General features: G+C 43.9%; 1 protein-coding gene across 1 annotated transcript in view; it reads left to right on the top strand.

The window, feature by feature from the left end:
* arid5b (AT-rich interaction domain 5B) overlaps positions 1-25,317 on the top strand; it is a 143,695-nt gene that overhangs the window by 93,314 nt on the left and 25,064 nt on the right. Inside the window, exons 6-8 of the mRNA XM_063221915.1 lie at positions 2,713-3,031; positions 7,094-7,146; positions 10,937-11,034. Of these exons, the coding sequence (XP_063077985.1) occupies positions 2,713-3,031; positions 7,094-7,146; positions 10,937-11,034 (470 nt within the window). The remainder of the gene's footprint in view (positions 1-2,712; positions 3,032-7,093; positions 7,147-10,936; positions 11,035-25,317) is intronic.

Below are 25,317 nucleotides of genomic sequence, written 5' to 3'. Positions count from 1 at the left end.
AGCGAGGGAGAGTAGCAGAGGAAGAGATAGAGAGAGAAGGGGGGAGAGTGAGAGAGAAATGGGGTGACTGAATTCGTAGCAGAGGGCAATCATATGACGCTCTAAAGAGAAGTATCTTCTTTAATGATGAAGTGTGCGTGAGACATGGTCCAGGTGGTCTGTGTGTGCACATGCGTGTATTTGCATACATGTGTCTTTTTGTGAGATGAAACAAGAAGGAGAAAGCCGAGTTGTTTCACACAGGTCGCGTCCCTGTTTAGCTGATCTGATCTGTCTGTCTCTCTCTCTCTCTCTCTCTCTCTCTCTCTCTCTCTCTCTCTCTCTGTCCTCGACAGCAACATGCACAGTAAATGAAAAACACGCTTTCGTGGCAACAGATGGTTTGGCAGACGTGTGTGGGCAAGCACTGATTTCAGTGTGTGTGTGTGTGTGTGTGTGTGTGTGTGTGTGTGTGTGTGTGTGTGTGTGTGTGTGTGTGTGTGTGTGTGTGTGTGTGTGTGTGTGTGTGTGTGTGTGTGTGTGAGAAAGAGAGAGACAGAGAGAGAGAGAGAGAGAGAGAGAGAGAGAGAGAGAGAGAAAGCGAGATAAGCTATAAGATATAAGATAGCCCTCTGACTAAGTTTCATTATCATTCGTTCTACGGCACTTGCAGTATGTGTCCTGTGTCACACAGATAGGCCAGGTGCCATCACAGCTGCCGTGGCCGTATGTAAATAGCCTAGCAACCTACAGGAAATGACATAAGCTGTTCAACTCTGGGAAAGGTTTCAGGTGCACCATTAGTAAACCGATGCCAGTTGGCGTGCGACACACACATATGCACACACGCATACCCACATGTCATGCGCACAAATGCACACATAACAGGCACACTAATACATACCGAAACACTAGCATGCAAGAATCAAACATATGCATGTGTACGTATAAATGCTTCCACTCAAATATCTACACAGGCACACCTTCAAAAATATGCATTTTCACACATGCAGTGTGCCCAAAAAATACACAGACATTCACTCACAGACACTTAAAAAGCTCTTTCGCATCACCAGCACTCCAAGGGGGTTCCAGCCGGGGACTTACTTAAAGAGAAAAAAAAAAGCGTCTGAAATTTCTCGCCTGTTGTTCAAATTTTTCAAGATGAGGAAATTGCCTCTGGGGAGGGTTCCGTTTTCACAAAATGAATGTTATTACTTTTGTCTGCACTGACTGATTTATAGCACTTTCAGCTTCAAATTACAGCTCAAAAAATAACAAGATCCAGGAATGAATGCTCTCTTTGCTACCCCAGGGTGCGCTGCAGATGTACACAGATAGGTGAAATCACACTAATTTACACAGAGAAACGCTTGCGGAACTTGCCGGATCAGTGATTAAAAACCCCCCGTGCATTCTGTGACAAGGTGAGAGCGGTCGCACACAGCAGGGTTAGGTATCATTTTTCAAGCGGCTGATCATTTGTGTTACAATTTTGTGCCTTCTGAAGCAAATTAAAGTTCAAAGTGGGGGACTGAAGGCGAGAGAAAAAAATGGAATTTCCAAGTCCTCGTTTCATGCGAAGCCTTCATATTTGGTTTCACGCAGTGCGGTTTTCAAAGTGTTCAAGGGAAGAAGAAAAAAAATCTGTGTAGTTTGAACGTTATTACCATTCATTGTCACATTCGCTCATATTTATCCATCACCTCTTTTGTAAATGTGACCAGACAGAGGTAGCTCTTTCGGCTGCGGTTGTTGCCTTGGTGTGACGCTGTTATTGGGTTATTGCGAGTGACTCTGGATTAATTTACATTAGCCACAGCAGGGGGCCATCACCAAGTGACAGGTAGACACTTGGGGCAGAGGCGTGGATCAAAAGCCTTCAGTGGTTAGAATTCATTATGAAGCCAGAAGTATGTTGTTTTCTTTTCGACTTAAAGGAGTGCTATAATGTATGTTTTAGGTAACAAGTCATCTGGGTCTGGTTTTATGTAAGCAAACCACAGTATGGTAGTCTAGTCAGCATCGACTGGAGTCAGGGGTCTCCATGGATATTTCGGGCAGAATGACAGATTGCGGGCTTTGACCCTGCTCTCAATAGTATTAATATTAATAGTGTCCCTAAAAGGTACCCTGAAAGCTTTGCGCCGTCATAGTTTTGCCCTTTGGCAGCCTTCCTGGTTGGAGTTAATAGGGGCAATCGGATAGCGCGTTTGGAGACGTGAGACGGAGCATCCATCTTGAAAAACTCTCTGAACCTGAAATGGGCCACACCCTCTGCTGTAGGTGAACTTAGCTTGAGGTCTTAACTGTACACGCCAGCCGTGACAAAGCCGTGCTGCACTATGCTCTTCCAACGTCATATTACCTTAAATTGCCGTAGATTGTAATGTGTTAAATATTCCTCCTCCCTTGTCACTCGTGGACTCCTGAACTCTGCTGCAAAATGCATGTTGATAATGATTTCAGTTTTCAACTTTTAGACAATTCATTAGTATTATGTATATTCTGTCTGTTTCATTATTGGAGGGGCTGACTGCATGAAGTGTCAGAACGCATGTGCACACACACACACACACACACACACACACACACACACACACACACACACACACACACACACACACACACACACACACACACACACACACACACACACACACACACACAAATCCCATCAATACAACAATATGGATGGCTGACCCATGAGTTTTATTTTTTTGACTCCCACAGGTAAAGGCAGAAACCAAGACCGTGTCAGCCTCCAGCAAGCCCAGCAAGAACAACAACAGCAGCAACAGCCACAGCAGCAGCAATGGCACCAGCAGTAGTAGCAACAGCAACAGCAATGGCAGCAGCAGCAGTAAGAAGTCCGCGCCATCGTCATTAGCAACGGAGGAGAAGCTGAAGGCTAACGGTGTCAGTCCTGGAGGAGGAGAGGAGGGCGGAGAGGGAACGGACGAGGAACAGGCCTTCCTCGTGGCGCTCTACAAGTACATGAAGGAGAGGAAGACGCCCATCGAGAGGATACCCTACCTGGGCTTCAAACAGAGTGGGTCCCTCCCTGACATACAGTACACCCATCCATTCTCTCTCTCTCTCTCTCTCTCTCTTTCTCTCTCTCTCTCTCTCTCTCTCTCTCTCTCTCTCTCTCTCTCTCTCTCTCTCTCTCTCTCTCTACCTGTGTGTTCTTTCTTTTTCTTCTCGTATTGCTGTCAAGCTATTCATCTGTGTATCAACCGTTAGTCTAGTCTCTTCTATCGTTTGGTCGCTTTTTTCGTTCACTTGCTTTCTTGTACTTAATCAGGTCTTTTCTCTTGTTTGTGAATATGTCCTTTGCAATGTGTTGCCTCTCTACTTCCCTTCTTTTAGCAATCTTTTATTTGTTTTCCTATTTTCTTTCTCTGTATGACTTTTGTCTTAGCTGTTGTAGTGTGACCAATGGCCAAGTGAAGCTTTTGTTGAAATGCCCAGACTTGTAGTGGTGGCGGTAGCAGTAGTCGTATGGTGTGGTGGGCAATTCCCCACAAACGTAGCAATGCTCACTTGTAAAGCCATTAACTTGTGAAGGAGGCCGTAAAGATATAACGATAAGATATGATACCATCTCATTGCCAACGATCTCGTGACGGCACTCATGTTCACATTATTATGAAACCAGTTTCATATTCTTAGAAACAAGTAAGTTGTCATGTTCTGCCACTCTAATCTTTTCTATTGGGGTCGATAGCGAGGTCGGCTATGGCTGTATTATATCAGAGTCAAGAGCAGCATTTAAATCACTAGTCAGCTCAGTCTGTCTCCAATTTGATGTGCTCTGGCTGGCCTCCCCGTCTCAGTAACAACGCTGTTAAAATAGACAAGTTGTTTATCTGGAGGCGGAGAGACAAGCTTTTGCTCTTTCTGTTTTTGCCATATGAATACTGACAGCTGAGTAAAGAAAAAAAACAGTTATAATATTTGTCTTTGCAGAGACGACTCAGAGTCTTGTAGTCTGTGTATTCAAGAGGGGGTGGGCTGGAGGTGTGTGTGTGTGTCTGTCTGTCTGTCTGTCTGTGCATGCGCACGTGTGTGCACGTTTAGTTATTGAGTGCATAACCGTCTTGGTAGGTCATCAATAAGTTATCATCAGCTCTGCTGAGTGCGGCTCTAATGCTCAGTGGCTCTTTATTAGACACTGTGTGTTTCAGTGTTAGCAAGTCCCTTGTTCCAGGGAATCCATTATTTGATTTTCATAGTAGGGTACACTCTGTCTGTCTCTCTCTTCCTCTCTCTCTCTCTCCCCTCTCTCTCTCTCTCTCTCTCTCTCTCTCTCTCTCTCTCTCTCTCTCTCACACACACACACACGCACACACACACACACACACACACACACACACGACTGCAGAGCGGCGTCAAAGGGAACGTATCGTATTTGTCTGTGCGTGCGCTAACTAAAAGCACGGCTCTCTCCCCAGCTCTGTGTTATCGTATCGCTGGCCCCTATTGACCCACATAGCTCAGTAACGGGCAATTCAAAAGGATCGGCAGGAAAGGAAGCCGTCTTATCTGCTGTAGCCTGAACAAGCCCCTTAGTCAGTCACTACAAGGTCAGGGAGATGTCATCAAAGGAGTGCCAGAAAGGGAAGGAGAGAGAGAGAGAGAGAGAGAGAGAGAGAGAGAGAGAGAGAGAGAGAGAGAGAGAGAGAGAGAGAGAGAGAATAAATGGCAGTGCACAGGTTTGCCAATTACAGCCTTCGACAACACACATATTTACACACTGATGTGAATGGTGTGGCGGTGACAAAGGCCTGCTTATCAGCTCGCAGGGGTAGCTGAGTAAGCAAGCGGTAATTGGTTTACGTTATGTACACCTAAGGAAGCAGGAGGCAGGGAGCCGCTGTTTTTTTATTGTGGGTTATTGCACCATAATCATGACATTACATTACATAGCATTTGGCAGACGCTTTTTAACCAAAGCGACTTACATTCGAGGACATAATCCTAGCGCACATCGCTAGAAGATACAAAGTGCGCCGGAAATGTGCAGAACAGCAAGTGCAGATGCAAAGTAGGGTTAGGTTTTTTTTTTAAGTCAAGTAGAGTACACACACATACACATCATTTCAAAGAGTCTGGCCTGGGATAGTCATTGCTTTACCACTCATTTCATTTCAGCAACAGTATCGTGGCCGAGTGGTGTTACTAGACGCATTGTACTATTACTATGCCATACTATGCTCTACAGCAGGCGTTGGGGAACCCCAGGGGGGCATTGAGAAGGATACAACTGCGAGGAGGTGGTGTTGTCATTGGGGGGCATTTGTCTATTTTTTTATGCTAAGAGGGGCGTTGGGAGGCCTATGATGAGGTCCAGGGGGTGTTTATTCAAAAAAGGTTGAGAACTACTGCTCTACAAAAACAGTACTATTTTGCGGTATACAATACTGGACAATGCTATGCTTATGCTATACCATATAATACTGTGATATGCTATACTATGCTACACTATAATACTATACAGTCTAAGAGGGGGAAAAATGTGTTGTCCCTGAGCACACACAAATTCAAACCTATGTGTGTAATTTACTATACTACTATACATTTACTATACTATACTATACTACACTATACTATACTATACTATCCTTTTCTATACTATACTACAATATAGTAGTCTACTGTATATAATGTAGTAAAGTTGCTCCATCCATTTGGATATTATCATCCATCCATCAGAAAATAAGTTGTTCCATAAGGAATATCAAAACATCCTCCTCTTACATCTCTGTAGTACTGCTAGTCAGCAACTGCACCATGCACCTGGTATGATGTAAACAGGTCAGGAAAGCCCCAAGGGTAAGGCGCATCCTGTCTACCTGTTAGGTGTTTGGTTTTTTTCCTTTTTCAAAGTGTTCTTGTCTAGGGCTGTACTGTATGCTGCGTTCATGGTGGGGGTTGGCGGTGTGTTGTTGGGTAAGGATAAAGTGTGAGAAACCCAAATACCACCTGAGGCAGGCAGCCAGCCTCTGATACGCAAACAACCCTCCCCGATATCTGGGAAAATAGCAGGTCGGGGCCGTCGTGTAACAACAAAAGGATTTATCGCCAGAGTGGCGCTGACCTTTTGCTGTGCTAGCTGTAGTGGGGTGTGTGTGTGTGTGTGTGTGTGTGTGTGCGTGTGCGTGTGTGCGCGTGTGTGTTTGTGTGTGTGCGTGTGCGTGCGTGCGTGTGTGTGTGTGTGTGTGTGTGTGTATGTGTGTGTGTGTGTGAGAGAGAGAGAGAGAGAGAGAGAGTCTTCTATACCCTTCATACACCCCCACCCCCCCACACCTCACATATACACCTCAACACTGCCACGTTTATAATCCTGCTTCACAATACCCACACGTCTCTGCTAGTAGTGCTGTCCTTTAAGCAGCTCCAGATTGCCACTTCACACCCTCCGTCAAATGTCATTCATGAACTCTGTTAAAGCGCCGTCTGACTTTATATGGTGGCGTTGTGTGCGTGTGCGTGTGTAAAAAATCAATACAACCAGACAGAGGGACCACAAAATGAATACTGAAAACAAATGCAGCGTGCCCCCCACCCCCCTTTGCTGTGTGCATATGGTACTGGAGGATTACACGATTGATTAATTCTCCACTAGCTATATAGAATGTAATTTGCTTCCAGATCATTCCTGCGTTTTTCTCTTCAACCTTTTGTTCTCTCTCCTAATTCAAAGTGGATACGCTTCATTAAATTGCCGCTAATTAAGTCACTGTACCGGTGCTTATATGAAAGGTGACGCTGGTTAGTATTCATGTGGCAAAAAACATGGGAACATAACAAGGAGGGAAAGTGACAGCTTTGGACAGATTGGACTTGATGTTCTTTTTTCCATCGCTCATGTATTTTTAAAGAATTGTCTTGACTATAATTTAACATTTATTATTTAAACCATCAATGGTTTGTGTGTGTGTGTGTGTGTGTGTGTGTGTGTGTGTGTGTGTGTGTGTGTGTGTGTGTGTGTGTGTGTGTGTGTGTGTGTGTGTGTGTGTGTGTCTGTGTGTGTCTGTGTGTGTACGTGTGTGTGCCATTCCTCTCCTATGTTACTGATCTTGCCGCTTGTTGTCTTTCTGTCTGACAGTCAACCTGTGGACTATGTTTCAAGCTGTTCAGAAGCTGGGAGGATATGAAGTGGTGAGTACCATACACCCTCAGCATCCTTTGAAGAATCTGTTACTCTACACATGTGCGCACAGACACACACGCACGCACGCACGCACGCTCACAGACACACACACACACACACGCACAAATGCACACACACTATGCAACCACACTATGCAACCACACTGGAAAAGAACGGGGGGAAACAAAAAATAAGCAACAGCCAGTGGTAAACATACAGTCAGGCCCGGCACATGCATGCTTGCTACAGGATATGTGTGCCCGGGACATTTCGTGCACAAACGCATTGCCATTTTTATTTTATGTCAATGTTGCATGCGGGAGAACACCTTACACAAAGTATGTGGACGTGTGCGTACAGTACAGTGCAGTATTGACAAAACCACGAGGGGACTTTAACTAAACTTCCATGTTGAGGTCGCCATAGAGTCGTAACTCTTGTGATTATGAGACAGAACACGAATTGGGTAATGTAACTTTATTTATACCTGAAGATAGATTTGGTAAAGGGTTCGTGAATAATTGTGGAATTGTGTCTCCAAGACACTCAATCATGCAATACTCGGGCGTCAAAGACCCCAATTTCCCCTTAAAAATAGATAAATATCACAAATTTTGACAATTTGATCGCCTGTTGTGCATTATCTCTGTATGCTTTTGGCCATAATTTGGCCTAATTTCATGCTTTTATCACATATCACATGATATGGAAGCCTATCTGCACCACAATCACAATTGTACTTCCCTCATAAAATGATGAGTATTTTTTGATCTCCTAGGAAGCCATAATGCAACCACTTAGTCAGAATACAGGAAAGGCAATATCTTGTTACAGATAAACAGCCGGGTATTTTGGGTACGGAGTAAACAGGATGTGATTCTAGAGAAATTCAGGGTTATTTTCACCCAAATCCTCCTTTGAGTGCATGTGATTGTGTCAGTGAACAGGAGACGTGACAGTTTTTTGGTTTTGTCTGCTGGAAGCCTGGTATACCCATGAAACAAAAATATTGTTTGGCTTCAAAAAGAGCTTAGTGTTACCGAACACACCTAAGCACAGCACTAACTCTTTTAGTTTGTTTCCGTGCAAACATTCATATTCATATTAATATCCATTAGTGGTGTCAACAATGATCGATCTGGCGATCCAATCCAATGCAGGGCATGGGTGATCCAGAATCGATCCGGCAAGTTCCAGAATCGATCCGGCAATTTTTTTAAGTTTCAATTACTTCCATGGATATTTCTGGAGGAAATGAATGTTAAATTAAATAAAAGCACTTCAAAACATTGCAAGACTGATACAGACTGATACAGATTGATACAGAAAACAGCCAATAAATTGTTGCTCAGTATCTGACTACTTGTATTGCCTCATCATGACTGATTAAACATTTGCTTTGCTTTCAGTAGAAATGTAATGCATTGCAATGCATTGTAGAATTGAATCGTATCGGATCGAATTGAATCGAATCAAATCGAATCGCTACATCCCGAATCGTGATCGAATCGGATCGTGAGGGCAGTGCCGATCCACACCACTAATATCCATGCACATTCACATTCGCTGCATAATTATTAGATACATAATACATAATATGCAGTAAATGCATAGTACATAGTGTTGATGTGTATGCTTGGATCAATGTCCACGGAAGCATCAGCTCAAATCCACTCGTCCAGCAGTGATGACCTTGAGTTGAGTATTACATTAGATCATCGCTGTTCAAAAATAAATAAATAAATGAATGAATTAAAAACAGCTGCCACTCAACGAGTGGTAGTTTTTGAACAGAGTACAGACCTCCATCCATGTCGCATGTAGACCTACAGTTAGTACTACGTATACGGTCATGGTCGTGGTCTAATTAACCCTATCGCGCCGGATGCATCATATATGTCTCATCAAATTCAAAGCCCTCTCCACGCTGACACAAAAAAAAATCGATCTGAAAAACATCCTGCGTGTCATTTCCAAACGTCCTGCAGTACGCGGAAACCGCCACAAGAGAGCAGCGGTCGACAACAAGTTGACCACAGCTCGGCGAAAAACAGGAAAATGGGGTAGAAGCGGTTTCCCTGACCGACGCTGAGATTTCGTCAAGTTGCATAAGGTTTGTGTACAAATTTCCGAAATATAACTCTACATCCTTTAATTTGAACACTTGCTTTGTGCAATTCAGCAAGGAAGAGTTTATATTTTTACACCGTGTTGCAGAGAGATCGTGCTAAAACTGATGAGACATATAAGCACCATCCGGCGGTGGCAGGAAGTCAGCCATCAATGCATTTGCTCCATAGGGAAACTTACAAAGCATACCACGACGATCGTTTAACAAAACACACAAGTTGTTTTACTTCAAGACAAAGATATTGCCTTAAGAAACACGTTTTACTTGCAATTTTGAAAATGTAATGCAAAATGTTGAAATTATGATCTCGTAAAAAATGCATTGAAGTGAATGGAGAAATGGTCCAATTGTAGTAATGGACCCATATATTCAAATTACACATCAAAAATGAATAATGATCTATATTACACTCATAAATAGGTTGTTGAGCATTCGATCAGCTATGTTTTTACATAGATTTTAAAAAAATACCTAACCAGGCTGTGGGAAATGTAAAACATGGCCCTGCTAAAAAAAGGATAGGCTTAAAAAAATGGCAGGATCTCACTAAATATTTAAAGATAATCATCAAATTAAATTGTCTGACAACTTTTTTAAATTAAAAAAAAGATGCAAATGCATTAAAAGTCATTTTTCAATGGTCATGAGATTGGAATTTTCATTCCCTTTAAAGCCTGATGCATCATATATGATGCATCAAATATCTCAGTGACCTTAACAAAATTTTGATTTTTTTTTTTACATTTCTTATAAGGGACCAATATTGAAGCAAATTCCAAAAAAATAGAATTTTCTCTCATTGCTTTCATGGTTCAGGTTTCACAGGGTTAAAAGGACAATTCAGTAATGGAACATTTTTAAACTATTAACTCCAATGTCAAAAAATGCCCTCACCAACCCAAAATTGATTTATTCTCTCTTCCTTTTTTTCTTGTCTGTGTTTAGCTGTAACCATTAACATGAGTCACATGCCACGCATAGGAATTAATCACTCGAATAATAAAAAGGATTCACTCAGGGGAAAAGAAATAAGCTCTGAATGCACGTTGTCATTTAATAGGCCCCCTACTTCATATTGTGAAAGGAAACCATTTGCCATTGAGGGTCGGCCATTTTGGAAGCTTCTTACCAGCCGGCGATATTGAACGTTAGCCCTTTAACATCCATTTACGACAGCAGTGCCCTATTTAAAAAAAAAAAAAAACACCATTAGCGGTTGAATCAGTATGTAATTGGATGGAAAACTCTTGGAAACTCTGTGCGTTGGCTGTAGCTGTAAAAGCAGCACTGGTGCTAGTCCTTGAAAATGATGTCTGATATATGGACTATCAAGTAAATTGACTTAAATTGCCCTGTCATAACATCGCCTTCTTTTACTTTATCAGAGGAGACGAGCTTCATGTATCTTTAAAGTCGCTGCCTTAAGAGCATCGACTGACTGGGCCTGAGCAGCTTCTGAATTATGGTTTGTGCTAGTGAGTTATCTACTTTGGCGTAGACCTACTACATATGCTACTGGGACTGCCTGGCAGGCATGTGACTTGACTGTGGAATCTGAATCAGCCGAATGAAACTACAAAGTATTCATCATCTATCGTAGTACTTCATCTCTCTCTCTTCTCTCTTCTCTCTTCTCTCTCTCTCTCTCTCTCTCTCTCTCTCCGTAGATCACCGCTCGCCGACAGTGGAAAAATGTATATGATGAGCTGGGCGGTAACCCGGGCAGCACCAGCGCCGCCACCTGCACCCGGAGACACTACGAAAGGTACGGACACCGGGCGTGCGACCTCTGACCTCCTGGGTGTTTGTGTGTGTCCTTGGACATTATCTGTACAAGTGTTGCCTATGGAGGCAGTCTTGTGTCCTTGTGGAAATGCATTTTGTACTTTGTATTGTACACAAAAGTCATAGACGACCTCTATGGTTGTGTTGCCTGGTGCCTTATCACAGTTATGGTATATAATACAGTAGAGGCTATCTACAGGTGGACTGCCGTCATTTTTTTGCTCCTTTGATGGTTTCTGTACCTTAGTACTGCACTGGTTGTATTTGTCATCAAACATAGTGCTCGGAGTGAGACCGATCAGTGTTGCTCTCTGCAGAGGTACATGGGTGTGAGTGTGTGTTTGTAGAGATTTGGCATTGTCTAAGAAGATGCTGTCCTGTCCATATGCTGTTGTGGTGACTGGAGCACCCATGTACAAAATCTTGCTCTTGCGGAATGAGTGACTGAGTGAATGAATGAACAATGAGTGAGTGAGTGAGTGAGTGAGTGAGTGAGTGAGTGAGTGAGTGAGTGAGTGAGTGAGTGAGTGAGTGAGTGAGTGAGTGAGTGAGTGAGTGAGTGAGTGAGTGAGTGAGTGAGTGAGTGAGTGAGTGAGTGATATACTGGCTTCCTCTTCCCCTAGCTGCCCTGTGTGTTTGTGCCTTGTGTATTTGCCCTGTCCTCCTCGTTGGCTCTCTTCTGTCATCTGTCTTGTGTGAAGACGAGGTGATGAATGGGTCGGACGCAGGGCTCGGGGGTTGTGTTGTGTTGTGTTGACTTACAGAGGAAGCATGAGGATGTGAACATTTGTAAACCGTAAAACTATTGTGCGTGTGTGTGTGTGTGTGTGTGTGTGTGTGTGTGTGTGTGTGTGTGTGTGTGTGTGTGTGTGTGTCTGTGTGTGTGTGTGTGTGTGTATGTATGTGTGTGTGTGTGTGCATTGTGTTGGTGTGCCTGTTTATGCATTTACACATACTGAAAAGTGTGTGTGTGTGCGCATGTATGTGTGCGTGTGCGTGTGTGAATGTGTATCTTCTTGGTGACCGTTGCGTGGCACGGTGCTCAATATCAAGCCTGGCCTGCACGGATCAATGGAGCCGCTCTGTTCAGGAGGGTCTGTAATGTAGCGGCGGCAGCAGCAGCAGAGCCGGCTCCTATTTTCTCTTCCTTGTTTGAAAAACAGCACAGCGTGACCTTTAAGATCCTGTCAAGAGCCACCAGCCGCATGAAAAGCACTGAACACACACATACACACATACAGTATATGCGCAGATGCACGCACGCACACACACACACACACACACACACACACACACACACACACACACACACACACACACACACACACACACACACACACACACACACACACACACATATGGCTGCACACATATACTGTCATGCACACAGATGCATGTGTGCGCGCACATACACACACACACACATACACATACACTGCAACCTTACCTTATGTTAACCTATGTAAGACTACAACTAAACCAAAACCGCAGTGATACAGTATATACGTCCGGTACCTGTATACTTCACACACACACGCCAACACTAGCAGACATACAGACTGATAGGAAATGGTCTTTCGCACCCTCCCACGCACACAGACATACAAACCCACAGGTGGGAAAGACAGCTATTCTGAACATCTCGTTTTAGACTAGGCTACAGACAAACACACTAGCATGCACGCACGCACGCACACGTATGAACACATACACATGACTTTGTTGTCAGTGATGAGAGGGTTGTTGTGCAGCTAGCTTAACCTCGGTCAGATGAGCGGGAACAACAGCAGCGGCAGTGGCATTGGTGTTGGTGTCTACTATCCGGCTCTGGCCAGCCGTTATCCTGCTCCGACAGCCAGGCTTTTGTAAGCGCATCGATCCGCTAAGAGTAATATCTCAGCACAGCCCCAGGAAGACAAGGAAGGAATATCCCCGAGCATCCACAACAGAGGAGGAGCAGAGCAGAGGTGGGAAGGGGGACAGTACATAAACACAACATGCCGATGTGTTGAAGTGGTGTGTGTGTGTGTGTGTGCGTGCGTCAGTGCTTTACACTAACTTTTTCGCTTACCAGCCATTTTGGCTAGTGGTTTTCCTGACTCACTAGCCATTGGGCCTTTTCACTAGCCATAATTTTCTTAACCATCATAGCAGCTTTAATTAATTATATAATAGGCTGTAATAATGTAATGTAGGCTAATATAACATAATATAACATAATATGTATAATAAATTAGCCTATAATATAATATAATATAATATAATATAATATAATATAATATAATATAATATAATATAATATAATATAATATAATTGTTGTTAACTGGTCCAATGTCCATGCATGCATGCATGCATGCTATAAGAACAGATTAACTTATCTGAGGAATGGCATAGCCGTGCAGAAACACCAAGCACAGTGTTGTGGAAGGGCACAAATGTAAGCTACATGAGAGCAAAATATTTCCGTCTTTGATCTGAAGGGCACTTTCGATGCGCAAAGTAGATAGTGCAAAGTCATTGCCAAGCTTCGCATGTCCTCGGTCATGGATGTGGAATAGGCCTAACACATCTTCTGGAATATTTTCTCATAAAAGTAGGCTATCTACTAGAAGGCACACACATAGGCCTATGCGGCTGGTAACTACAGAAGGAGCTACGACTTCCTTTCATTCCGTTTAATATTCAGTTGTTTAAAATATAAACGGACGCAAAGCAAGATGGGCACATTAGAAGGGACGTGGGACATGATTTTGTACTGTCTGGAAGGCTACTACTGCGCGTTGTTTAAGCCCCGTTTGACAGTCGGGAACAACGGCACAAGAAACATGGAGGAATATTAAGGTATGAAGACATACAGGCAAATCAGAAAATGATTTAAACCGAACATTATTAATGCCGCATGTGTCCTTGTCTTATCACTGCGCTAATTACTCTCAAGACTTTCTCAAGACTGAGGTGTTCTCCTCTCGCCTTGGTCATTTTAATGTCCACTACTACTATGCATTGTACTAATGACAGATCTCAAAACAGGTCAGTTGAGATGAACTTCGCTACTTTATTTTCACGTGAAGGTTTTCAGTGACATTTACAAACACGCGCTGATGTGCCGGCAGCTCGCTGCTGTCACTCCTCTTCGCAAGACTAGCTCTATCAGATTCTTTGAGTGCGTGACACACAGGTGACACGTGACACAGGTGCTTCATGGGTATTGTAGGCTCGCGAAATCGCATTGCATTGCGTTTGTAGCAAAGACGGTCCGAGGGAAAAAACTACAAAATGCGGTGCCTCATCATTTAGAATAGTGCCGGACCCGCCAGAATGGCTAGTGAACCTTCGGTATCTACTAGCCAACGCCGACTTTCATCCGCATTTGGCTACCTGGCGTGTGCTAGTGTTAAGCCCTGGCGTGCGTGCGTGCGTGCGTGCGTGAGTTTGTGTGTTTGTGTGTGCATGTGCTTTTGCGTGTGTGCTTGCGTCTGAAGGATAGAAAAATCAAGGACATTACATTACACTTATCTGACGTGTATGTGTGTGTGCGTACGCGTGCGTTCATACGTGCGTGCAAAGGAAAGATTGAAAGAGAGCGGGCAATTAGTCAAGTTCATTTTCGGGGCAAATTAAGCCATTTTAGTTATATATACGTATATATAAACTTTATTACAGGCTCTAGGCCCAATAGGAGTACATACAACATACAGTAAAATAGACAGTAAAAGAAGAAGAGAAGAATTAAAAAAACAAGCAATAATGCATAAGCATGTACAAACATACTATCAGTCATGACAGTGCTTCCACATACATGATTGGCAGAGCTGCATCTGGGGCTTCTAAGAGTCCTTATAATAGTTCTCAGGCATGGGTGAAAAAAACTCGGCCGCATCCAAATGCTGTTGATGCGGATGTAGGCTATCTCAGCACGGGAACAGTTTCTGGGAAGGAAATGTGTGTCATTTGTCGGTTTGAAGTGCCATTGTTTTAAAAGGGAAAAAAAACGCTCCCGGTTTTTCAGCCGCAATGTGAAGTGGTTTTTCATCTTGGGGTGGCCTGGACAGTGCCTGTCCTAAATGAAAGGCCCCGACCCAACCACAGATGGGAATACATATGGTTAAGGCCCTTTTTTATATTCATTCATTTGTGTATTTTTTTAATGAGGGGAACTCTAAGTTCTAAGTAGTCTCTGATCTTTGGCCTACATTCATTTCCTTTGTCCCGGTTTCCGAAACAAACAAGTCAACCATTAAAAGTTTCTTAATAGTCTCTTAATATGAATTCCCGGCATCTCCCCAAAACTCTCTGAAGACAGTCTTGGCCTATTGCGAAATGCATCCGACTGAAATAGATGTGTTTTTGAGTGTAGCAAACAAAGGCCATTGGTTTTGACTGAACATTTGTTTTCAGTGTGTACTGGGGATACTTGCAAAAAAATGATCAAAGGAGATAGATGTAGTCTGTACTGGAAGATGGCTGCGGTGCTAAATCTTGCAGTTTAATTTGAACCATTTTGAGCAACTACAGCATAATAAGTAAACAACGCACTCTGTGAAATTTTACTCCATAGTCCCAGGCCCTGATAATACCTTGTGTAATGAGACAAATTATGCACATGCGCAGGCACGCGCACGCACGCACGCACACACACACACACACACGCACACACACACACGCACACATGCACACACACAGAATAGAATTTTTTACACCAGTAAGTTAAAAATGCACGTAATAGCCTGTCTCTTAGTCTAATAAAACGTAACCATCCTTGAGAAATCAATAGAGATCCATCCGCCTGGACCTGTACTGGGCATTTGGCGCACACAGCTCCCAGCCCTAATGATATTTATTTGACATGGTCGTGAGATTGGCTCTCCGGCGTTCAGAAAAGGAGGGGAAGAGAGAGAAAAAGCGGAACATAGATTACAAATTAGGTCATTAAAAATGACATCAATAACCTTGAGAGAGGCTGCTGTATCCCCCCCTTCTCTTTCATATCTATCTCTCTCTCTCTCTCTCACACACACACACACACACACACACACACACACACACACACACACACACACACACACACACACACACACACACACACACACACACACACACACACACACACAAACACACACTCTCCCTCTCTCCCTCCCTCCCTCTGCCTTGTAATTATATAGGCCAATGGCACTGATCAATTTGCTGTCTTTTATTTATTTAATATTCCCCCCTCAACTTCCCCCCAACCCTCATTTCCTCTCCGGGCAAAAAAAGCCCTCGTTCCGGAGTGTTCCACTTGCTGAATGCCACTCTCAGCAGATAACAGCATTCCACAAGACTGAGATATTCAGCAACTTCAAGCACCAACCCAGAGTCTCCCCTCCCCAAAACCAATCAGAAAATAAGAGGAATGGACATGGAATTGGCCCGTTGACCAAAATCCCACAGCACCCCATCCTTTGCCCCGACCAAACCAACTACCAAACTGTCCGCACACACACACACACACACACACATACATGCACACACAGGCACACACACACACCACGAGCCCCTACCCCTCGCACCGCCAGCCCCTCTTGCGTTGGCCCTCAGGCCTCCTCTCAGTACCACTTCCAGGAAATCTGCCCTGTTGTCTGGTCTGCATAATTCAGTAAGCCCTAAAAGCCCTATAGGCTGCCATGCCTTATGTAACCACCACCTACCCATTATGTTGCCCTAAGCACACGCAACACAGGGTTAAAAAAAGAAAATCAGTGGTGCTAATATGGAGTAAATTAGAGACATAGCATGTTGTTTGTGAGTGGTTTTACTGTGTTTGGTGGGGGTGGGGGGCAGTAGCCAGCCATGGGCCATTTACTTAATTATTTTTTTTCAACACTGAAAGGCAAAAAAACCCATGAACCAGAAATGCACACAATTCCAAGCTGTATTGATTTCCTCTGCTCTCTCCTGTCTGCTTTGGATTCTCACTCTGCTCTACTCCTCCCCTCCCTCCCTCTCTCCCTCCTTCCCACTCTCCCTCTCTCGCTCTCTCCCTCCCTCACCTTCCTCCTGCTCTTTCGCAGTCGGCCCACCTCCGCGGAATTAATGTTTGCTCTGAATTCTAGCCGGTCATGCACCGGAGAGTCCATCCTTGAACCTTTGGCGGAGTATGACAGCTTTTAATGCGACTGCTTTAAGTGTGTTTTAATGATCTCGCTTTGGTCCTGCTCTCTTTCTTCCTCACTCTCTCTCTCTCCTTCCCTTCCTCTCTCTCTCTCTCTCTCTTTCTACCTTCATCTCTTTCCTTCTTTCTTTCGCTGTGGCTCTTTCATTCTCTCCTCTCCTGCTGCCTTTGCCCCTGGTGAGACTTGCATCATCTGTTTTTGGTAGCCCCTGGGAGACCTAAGGCCTTTGTCAGAGATTGCACTGTGTGCGTGTGCGTGTGCGTGTGGTGTGTTTGTGAGGGAGAGAGTGAACAAGCATGCTGTGTAGTTAATGAGAAGATGCAGTGAATGCACCAATGCACGCCCTGTCATTAAGTTACATTGTGTAATAGACTGTACTAATCCATAAGGTATTGCCACACCACGGGCGAACGAATGGATCTGTAGCATACCCCCCCCCCCCCTCTCCTCTCTCTGTTGTTTTGGTTACCATCACACTCCAATCAGAGCGGCATCAGATGCACCTAGCTATTTATTCACACCTACTTATAATCATCCGTTTATCTCTGCTCTTTATTCATTTGTTTATTTATTTACTTGTTTGTTTATTTATTTATTTACTTATTTAGTTATTCATGTATTGCTGCCTACGCTAATGAAATTACCTAATCATGGACAGAGAGAGAGAGAAGGAGAGAGAGAGAGAGAGAGAGAGAGAGAGAGAGAGAGAGAGAGAGAGAGAGTGCGCCCCAGTGACATTGCGGTAGTTCGTCAACTGACGAAACCTAATTAAAAAGCGTGATTGATCTAATTAGTTTATCACCGCACAAACAACCAGAAAAAAGCATCTACATTTAAAATTTTTACAGCCTCATTTTCAAAGCTGGTCCGATGCCATCGCTCGTCCTCGCAGCAGGGCGGAAAAAAATGGGCTCTCTCAGCAGCCGGTGCTTGTAGATGATTAATTGATCTTCAGTCACAGTCAACACCTCTTTTTTTCCCTGTTCGCAGAAAGGTAATGCTTCTTCTGAAGAATGTTTGCCAAGGTCGTTAAGCAGAACAAAACAAGCACAAAAAAAACGCCCTGACAATCATTGAATTGGCCCCTTGTTTTTCCACTTCATATCTATTAGGTAAATAGCTTACAGCATTTGTTTCTTGCCAGCACCTGCGGTTTGACATTTCTCTCGGAGACACCTCCAATAACCCCTTGTCAGTCAGTCAGATCGGGAGGTTGTTTAGGAAATGTTTCATCTCTAGCGCTGGTTCTCTTGTTTTCGGAGGAGGAGTCCATTGTTGTCGTTTTCTCTTCTTCTGGTTGACGAAGCACAAAGCTTGAGAACAGTGTTGTTTATTATGTTTATGCTCAGTGTATTTGTGGTAATGGAATTCATTGTATTTTCTTTCCTCCCCTTCTTGCTCAAGGCTACTGTACAAATCTGCAGCAGCCATTTGAACATTTATAAAACATGGTCAGACTTGTTCTTTTTTTCTTTTTCTCCAAGAGTGCGTGTCCAATTCAGGCCTCCTATGGCTCAACTGTCTGTTTTCACATTTTTATGAAAGCAACCAACCCCCAAACAATCTTCTTCATCGTCTTCTACTCCTTCCTGGAGTAGTTCTTGTTTTTTCATTTCTTCGGAAACTGGGTTTTTCTGTTAGCAACCGCAGTATTGATGTAGTTGTTTTGTTTACACATTTACTTTGTCTTCCTTGCGCTCCATGTATCGCTCTGGACTGTCTTCAGTGAGGGATGAAAAGACTTCCAGAAACCCCCAAAAAAAGGCCTGCTGGGCTTGTATCTTGGACTACAAATATGAGAACAGAGAGAAAGAGAGTTCAAAAGACGCTTGTTGAGCAAACATAAACCCTTTTAATTTCATTGCGGAACGGGGAATGCTGCGGCCTTGATTTAGAGTGGAATCTAAACCACAGATTCCGACTATTAAGAAAGACAAGACAACAGCGAGGCAATCAAAACACAGATTTAGAAATGATTTAGAAAGACAAGGCACGAGAGAGACAAGACACATGGTGATATTTAAAACTCGACTACCGTACTGTATATAGGACTTTCAGCCCCTGCTACTGTCACAGGTTTAATAATTAAAGTCGGCCGGCGAACATTAATGAGTTTGTAGCCCTTGAGGAAACATGAGGTAATTTCCGGGAGATGTGGAAGCCAAGAATGACAAACATGAATGAGTCCTGTTTCTGGCATTTCGTCTTTTACTGCAGCGACATAAAACTAGCGCGCGTCTTGACCCTCAGACGTTAGAAATTCTCAGGGGGTCAAGGAAAATAACTTATAGGAACAATGTTCCTATTTTTCCTCTCCGCTCTTTCACACAGACTCACACTCACTCAATCTTATAGTGAAACTCAGCAATCTGTTCGCCACAGGAAAGAATGTCTGCCTTTCTTTAAGCACTCAAAAGTTATTTCCGTGTTCACAGTCTTAAGTGGTTACTTGTTCTCGCCCACGGTAGCAATAAGTGTGTGTATGTGTGTGTGTAGTGTGCGTGTGTGTGTGTGTGTGAAATCTGTGTGTGTTTGTGTGTAGTATGTGTGTAGTGTGTGTCTGCAGGTTATTGTGAACAAAGCAGGTCCACATGGCCTCGGGCCCTCTCTAGCTCTCAGCTGTGGTGGACTCCATTATGTCCCAATAACAGCCCCCCGGTCATTTGTTTTAATGTTTAGCCGCATCAGGAACCTGCTCGGCTCGCCAGCTTAGCCTGATCATTCCCTTGTTCCCCCTATCCCCCTCCTCCTCCTTGCTCCCTCCTCTCTTTTATTCTAGCACTTCCTGTTCCTTTCCCTTTCTTTCTTTTCTTCATTGAATACCTTCACTACCCACCTGCACCCCTTCTCTCTGACGCACTTCATCATCCAAGCTTCTCTCTGGACATCTCTCTCTTGTTCTCTGTCTCTGCCTTTCTTTCCCATCTCTCTCTCTCTCTATCTCTCTCTCTCTCTCTCTCTCTCTCTCTCTCTCTCTCTCTCTCTCTCTCTCTCTCTCTCTCTCTCTCTCTCTCTCTACCTTGTGTCTGGCTGCCTCCCTGTCTATTACTGCGGGCCATTTTGGGGGATGTGGGTGGGCGGGTGGTAGTGTGTGTGTGTGTGTGTGTGTGTGTGTGTGTGTGTGTGTGTGTGTGTGTGTGTGTGTGTGTGTGTGTGTGTGTGTGTGTCTTTTGGGGTGCTGGGAGGGTGGGGTAGGGGGAAGGGGGAGAAGGGATTCATTTCGACAACTAGTCATTAGGGACCAGTCAGTCATCCACTTAGCACCCGTTTTGTCTGAGAGAGAGAGAGAGAGAGAGAGAGAGAGAGAGAGAGAGGTACCCCCAGCCCCCAGCACTGGCCTAATGCATTTGGGGCCTCCGTCATGAAAAAAAGATATGGCTAAAAAAGAAGGAGGTTTAGAAAAACAGGCAGCAGGAATGAATGGGCACGTCAAATTGTTGATGTCAAGCAGCATTTGTCTGAGGTATTAGGGCATCGAGGAAGTGTGTGTGTGGTGTCATGTAGTTTGGGGCCGGGGGGATGGCAGAGTGATTTGCATTTTGTGCAAGTTTACCAAACAGCTTTTTACAGCTGAAAAAGGTGATAAATAAAGAAAGGCTGTTTTGGCCGAAGGGGGAAATAATTGTAATGACAATGTTTACATCCTGCTCAGTGAAGTGCTGATAGGTCTCTCTCTCTCTCTCTCTCTCTCTCTCTCTCTCTCTCTCTCTCTCTCAGTCTCTGTCTCTCTTTCAGTTTCTCGCCGTCTTCCTCTCTCCCCAATCCAGACACGGTGCCCTCTAGTGTCCAGCCCACCACATCGCAGCCTGCAGCCCGCCTCAGCTTAATAAAGTGAAATAATGGAAAAAATAATATTAAATCTGGCAGCCCTCCAGAAAGTAATTTAATGCTTAGTGCAGTCGTGTAGCGCTTATCTAAACATCGCCCTCCCTCCCCCTCCCCCCTCCCCTCATTCCCCCCCTTAATAACATCGGGGGATTTTCAGGCATTACTTTTTTTTATATTTTTGAAGGAAAAAATTAAACCGAGGGAAAGTCTTAGATAATGACGCCTCTTCACCAGCAGTGCTCTGTCTGTCTGTCTGTCTGTCTGTCTGTCTGTACGGAGCCAGAAGTGTGTCAGCGAAAGCAGCAAGCAGGATCTCTGGGGCAACGTGATGAACTCAGGGGCCGTGAACTCAGCATTACAGTCGGCTTGTAAATCGTTGACCTTTGAGGGCAGCGCAGCTTGCCCTCCGTCTGTCCGCCTCTGTTTGTGGAGAAACACACACACACACACACACACACACACACACACACACACACACACACACACACACACACACACACACACACACACACACACACACACACACACACACACACACACACACACACACACAGTTGTATACACATGAAATTCTCACATACTGTATGTACAATATAGACGAGACATTCATACAAATACACACACACTTCAAACATTTACATTCACACAACCCCTCTCCACACACACACACACAAACAATTGGATAGACGCACATTTATACAGTATTATGCACTCAGCATTACTCACATGCACTTACACACACTCCTCCATGCATGCACTTGCACACAAATTGGTACACAGACACCCTACCACCACCACCCCAAGGACAAGAGCAACAGGCGTTATATGTTTCCCCAGTGCTCTCGCTCTCTCTGTCTCTGTCTCTCTCTCTCTCTCTCTCTCTCTCTCTCTCTCTCTCTCTCTCTCCCCTCTGTGTTTCAGGCAGGCCCATTCCCTCACTCACATGTTCTTTTATGGAACATTACGCATTTGCGAATGCATTCAGTGATTAGAGTCTTCTCGCCCCTGTTACTGTAGCAACGTTGGACTGGGGAGATAAATATTTTTCCCTCAAAATGCGAGTGCCTATTAGATTACATAAGCGTTACATAAAACCCGGGCCTCGGCTGGCGAGAGCACACACACGCGCACGCACACCAGTGCTTGACACTAACTTTTTCGCTTACCAGCCATTTTGGCTAGTGGTTTTCCTGACTCACTAGCCATTGGGCCTTTTCACTAGCCATAATTTTCTTAACCATCATAGCAGCTTTAAAGAATTATATAATAGGCTGTAATAATGTGATGTAGGCTAACATAATAAAATATAATAGGCCTATAATATAATATAATATAATATAATATAATATAATATAATATAATATAATATAATATAATATAATATAGGGCTTAATAATTAGCCTATAATTGTTAGGCCTATTAACTGGTCCATGCATGCATGAAAGAACAGATTTACTGATCTGAGGAATGGCATAGGCTATATTGACCATGCAGAAACACCAAGCACAGTGTTGTGGAAGGGCACAAATGTAAGCTACACGAGAGCAAAATATTTGCGCCTTTGATCTGAAAGGCACTTTTTTCATATCATATAGGCCAATCTGTGGAGGTTGCCGTCCAAATTGATGCACAATAGCAAAAGTCATTGCCAAGTTCGCCTCTCCTCGGTGTGGAATAACACCTCTTCTGGAATATTTTCGTATAGTGTCCACTAAAAAGCGCACACAGATGCGGTAACTAGGCCTACAGAAGGGGCTACGACTTCCTTTCATTTCGTTTAATATTTTGTTGTTTAAATAAACGGACGCAAGGCGAAACGGGCAAGAGACGTGCTTAATGCAGTCTGGAAGGCTGCAGTATATAGGCTACTCCTCGTTGTTTAGCCTAAGCCCGGTTTGACAGTCGGGAACAACAGCACAAGAAACATGGAGGAATATTAAGGTATGAAGACATACAGGCAAATCAGAAAATAATTTAAACCGAACATTATTAATGCCGCATGTGTCCTTGTCTTATCACTGCGCTTATAGTCTCGAGACTTTCACAAGACAGGCTGGCGTGTTTTCCTCTCGCCTTGGTCATTTTAATGTAGCCTACACTACTAAGTATTGAACTAATGACATCGCAAAACACGTCAGTTGAGATGAACTTCACTACTTTATTTTCACGACAAGGTTTTCAATGACATTTCCAAACGCACAATATGCCGGTAGGCCTAGCTCGTTGCCACTCCTCTTCGCAAGACTAGTCGCTCTATCAGATTCTTGGCATGCGTGACACACAGGTGACACGTGACACAGGTGCTTCATGGGTATTGTAGGCTCGCGAAAGCGCATTGTATTGCTTTTGTAGCAAAGACGGTCCGAGGAAAAAAACTACAAAATGCGGTGCCTCATCATTCAGAATAGTAACGGACCCGCCAGAATGGCTAGTGAACCTTCGGTATCTACTAGCCAACGCCGATATTCACCCGCATTTGGCTACCTGGCGTGTGTTAGTGTTAAGCCCTGACGCACACACACGCACACACACACACACACACACACACACACACACACACACACACACACACACACACACACACATAAGCGCTTCCCGAGGACAAAAGGGAAACCAAAACATTTGCGGGCATTGATTGTAAAATCATGCGCAAATAACCCAAGTGATTTTCCCCCGAGCGAACCGCTTGTTAAATATTAGTAATCCTTCCCTGCAATGAGAGAGTGAGAGAAGAGAGAGAGAGAGAGAGAGAGAGAGAGAGAGAGAGAGAGAGAGAGAGAGAGAGAGAGAGAGAGAGAGAGAGAGAGAGAGAGAGAGAGAGAGAGAGAAAAAAGAGAAAGCAAGTGAGGGAAGGAAACAGAAAAAGGGAAAAAACACATCATAGCAACAAAAGCTTGGGTTTTGCAGGCTGTGGCAAAAATGCTTCAGGTTTCAACCCACGGGTTTCACAGCGGGGCTAAGCTGTTGTCATACGGCATTGGTTTGAATCGATTGGCAAGGGGAAGTGTGTCTGTGTCTGTGTCTGTGTCTGTGTTCAGTACATGCTGTGAGACATTGAGTTGATTGAGAGCCGGTCGGCCTCATTTAAAGCAGTTACGCGCACAATGTGTTTGACACACAATGGGCTCTGGCTGGCTATGGACATGGATACATGTAGGGTCATAGCAGATTTGACTCTGTGCGGTGCAGAGTATTGCTTTGCCTCTGCCTGTGTAGAGTGGTGTGTTGTGTTGTATGTGTCATGTTTCATTTGAAAAGTGGCCTTACAAAACACATGGCATATGTCATTCAGTTGCAGATGAAATAGCATGTGCAAAGTAAGTAACCAGTTATGTTATGCAAAAGCACTTTCGTATTATAATGGTGCTTTTGTATGACACTTGACATGTACATTACCGGTATACAGTATTTAACTACATATTCTGTACTATGATTACGGTAATCACCCCATAACTTTCTACATGCACAGAGGATTTCCAACTGAAAGTGTTGCTGTTTATATCACATGTTGCGCGCTTGCAGTAACCTGCTTCTCATAATGGGGCATTACATCATGCTTTATTACATATTACAATGTTATAATTACGTTATTTCTTAGAAGTCCATCATGCATAGATGGTAGACCAGTTAAGTGTTACTGTTCATGTTGTATGTTTTGCATTTACAGCACTGTTGAAATTATGCTTTTAAAAAAAAAATGGTATTACACATTTACGTTATTGCATGCATTGATTACAGTACTTGCTGCAAAAGCTCACGTGCATACATGGCCGTAACTACCATTGAGGACACAGAGGTCATGTCCTCACAGTACACCTTGCGGTATTTGACCGTTGTATTTAAAAATGTCTGGTTACGGCCCTGCGTGCATACATAACCATTGAGCGTTGCTGTTCTACACATGTCAGCTGTACTCAGTCAGAACAGTCTATGATGGCCTTGCCGTGGCTCTAGCAGTAGGGCACTGTACTGCTACACCGGCGACCCGGGTTCGATTCCGGCCTCCGACCGGGTCCTTTTCAGACTATTCCCCGTCTCTCTCTCCCCACTAGCTTCATTTTAATATCTTCACTGCCCTATCAAAAAATAAAGGCATAACTTATTAATTGATTAAAAAGAGCAGTCTATGAAGCCATATTGACTCAAATATGTTATGGGACGAGCTACCAAGTAATAATGAATGGAGTCCGCCATCAGCGTTTGTTTCCTAATTTAGGCACTGGTACATCTCTCAGCAGTTAGCACTAATGCAGCCATGGCGCTTTCCCAGAACTCCCCTGTG

Source organism: Engraulis encrasicolus, chromosome 17, assembly GCF_034702125.1.
Source record: "Engraulis encrasicolus isolate BLACKSEA-1 chromosome 17, IST_EnEncr_1.0, whole genome shotgun sequence".
In the NCBI taxonomy this organism is placed as follows: domain Eukaryota; kingdom Metazoa; phylum Chordata; class Actinopteri; order Clupeiformes; family Engraulidae; genus Engraulis; species Engraulis encrasicolus.
This window is presented reverse-complemented; position numbering and strand designations above follow the sequence as displayed.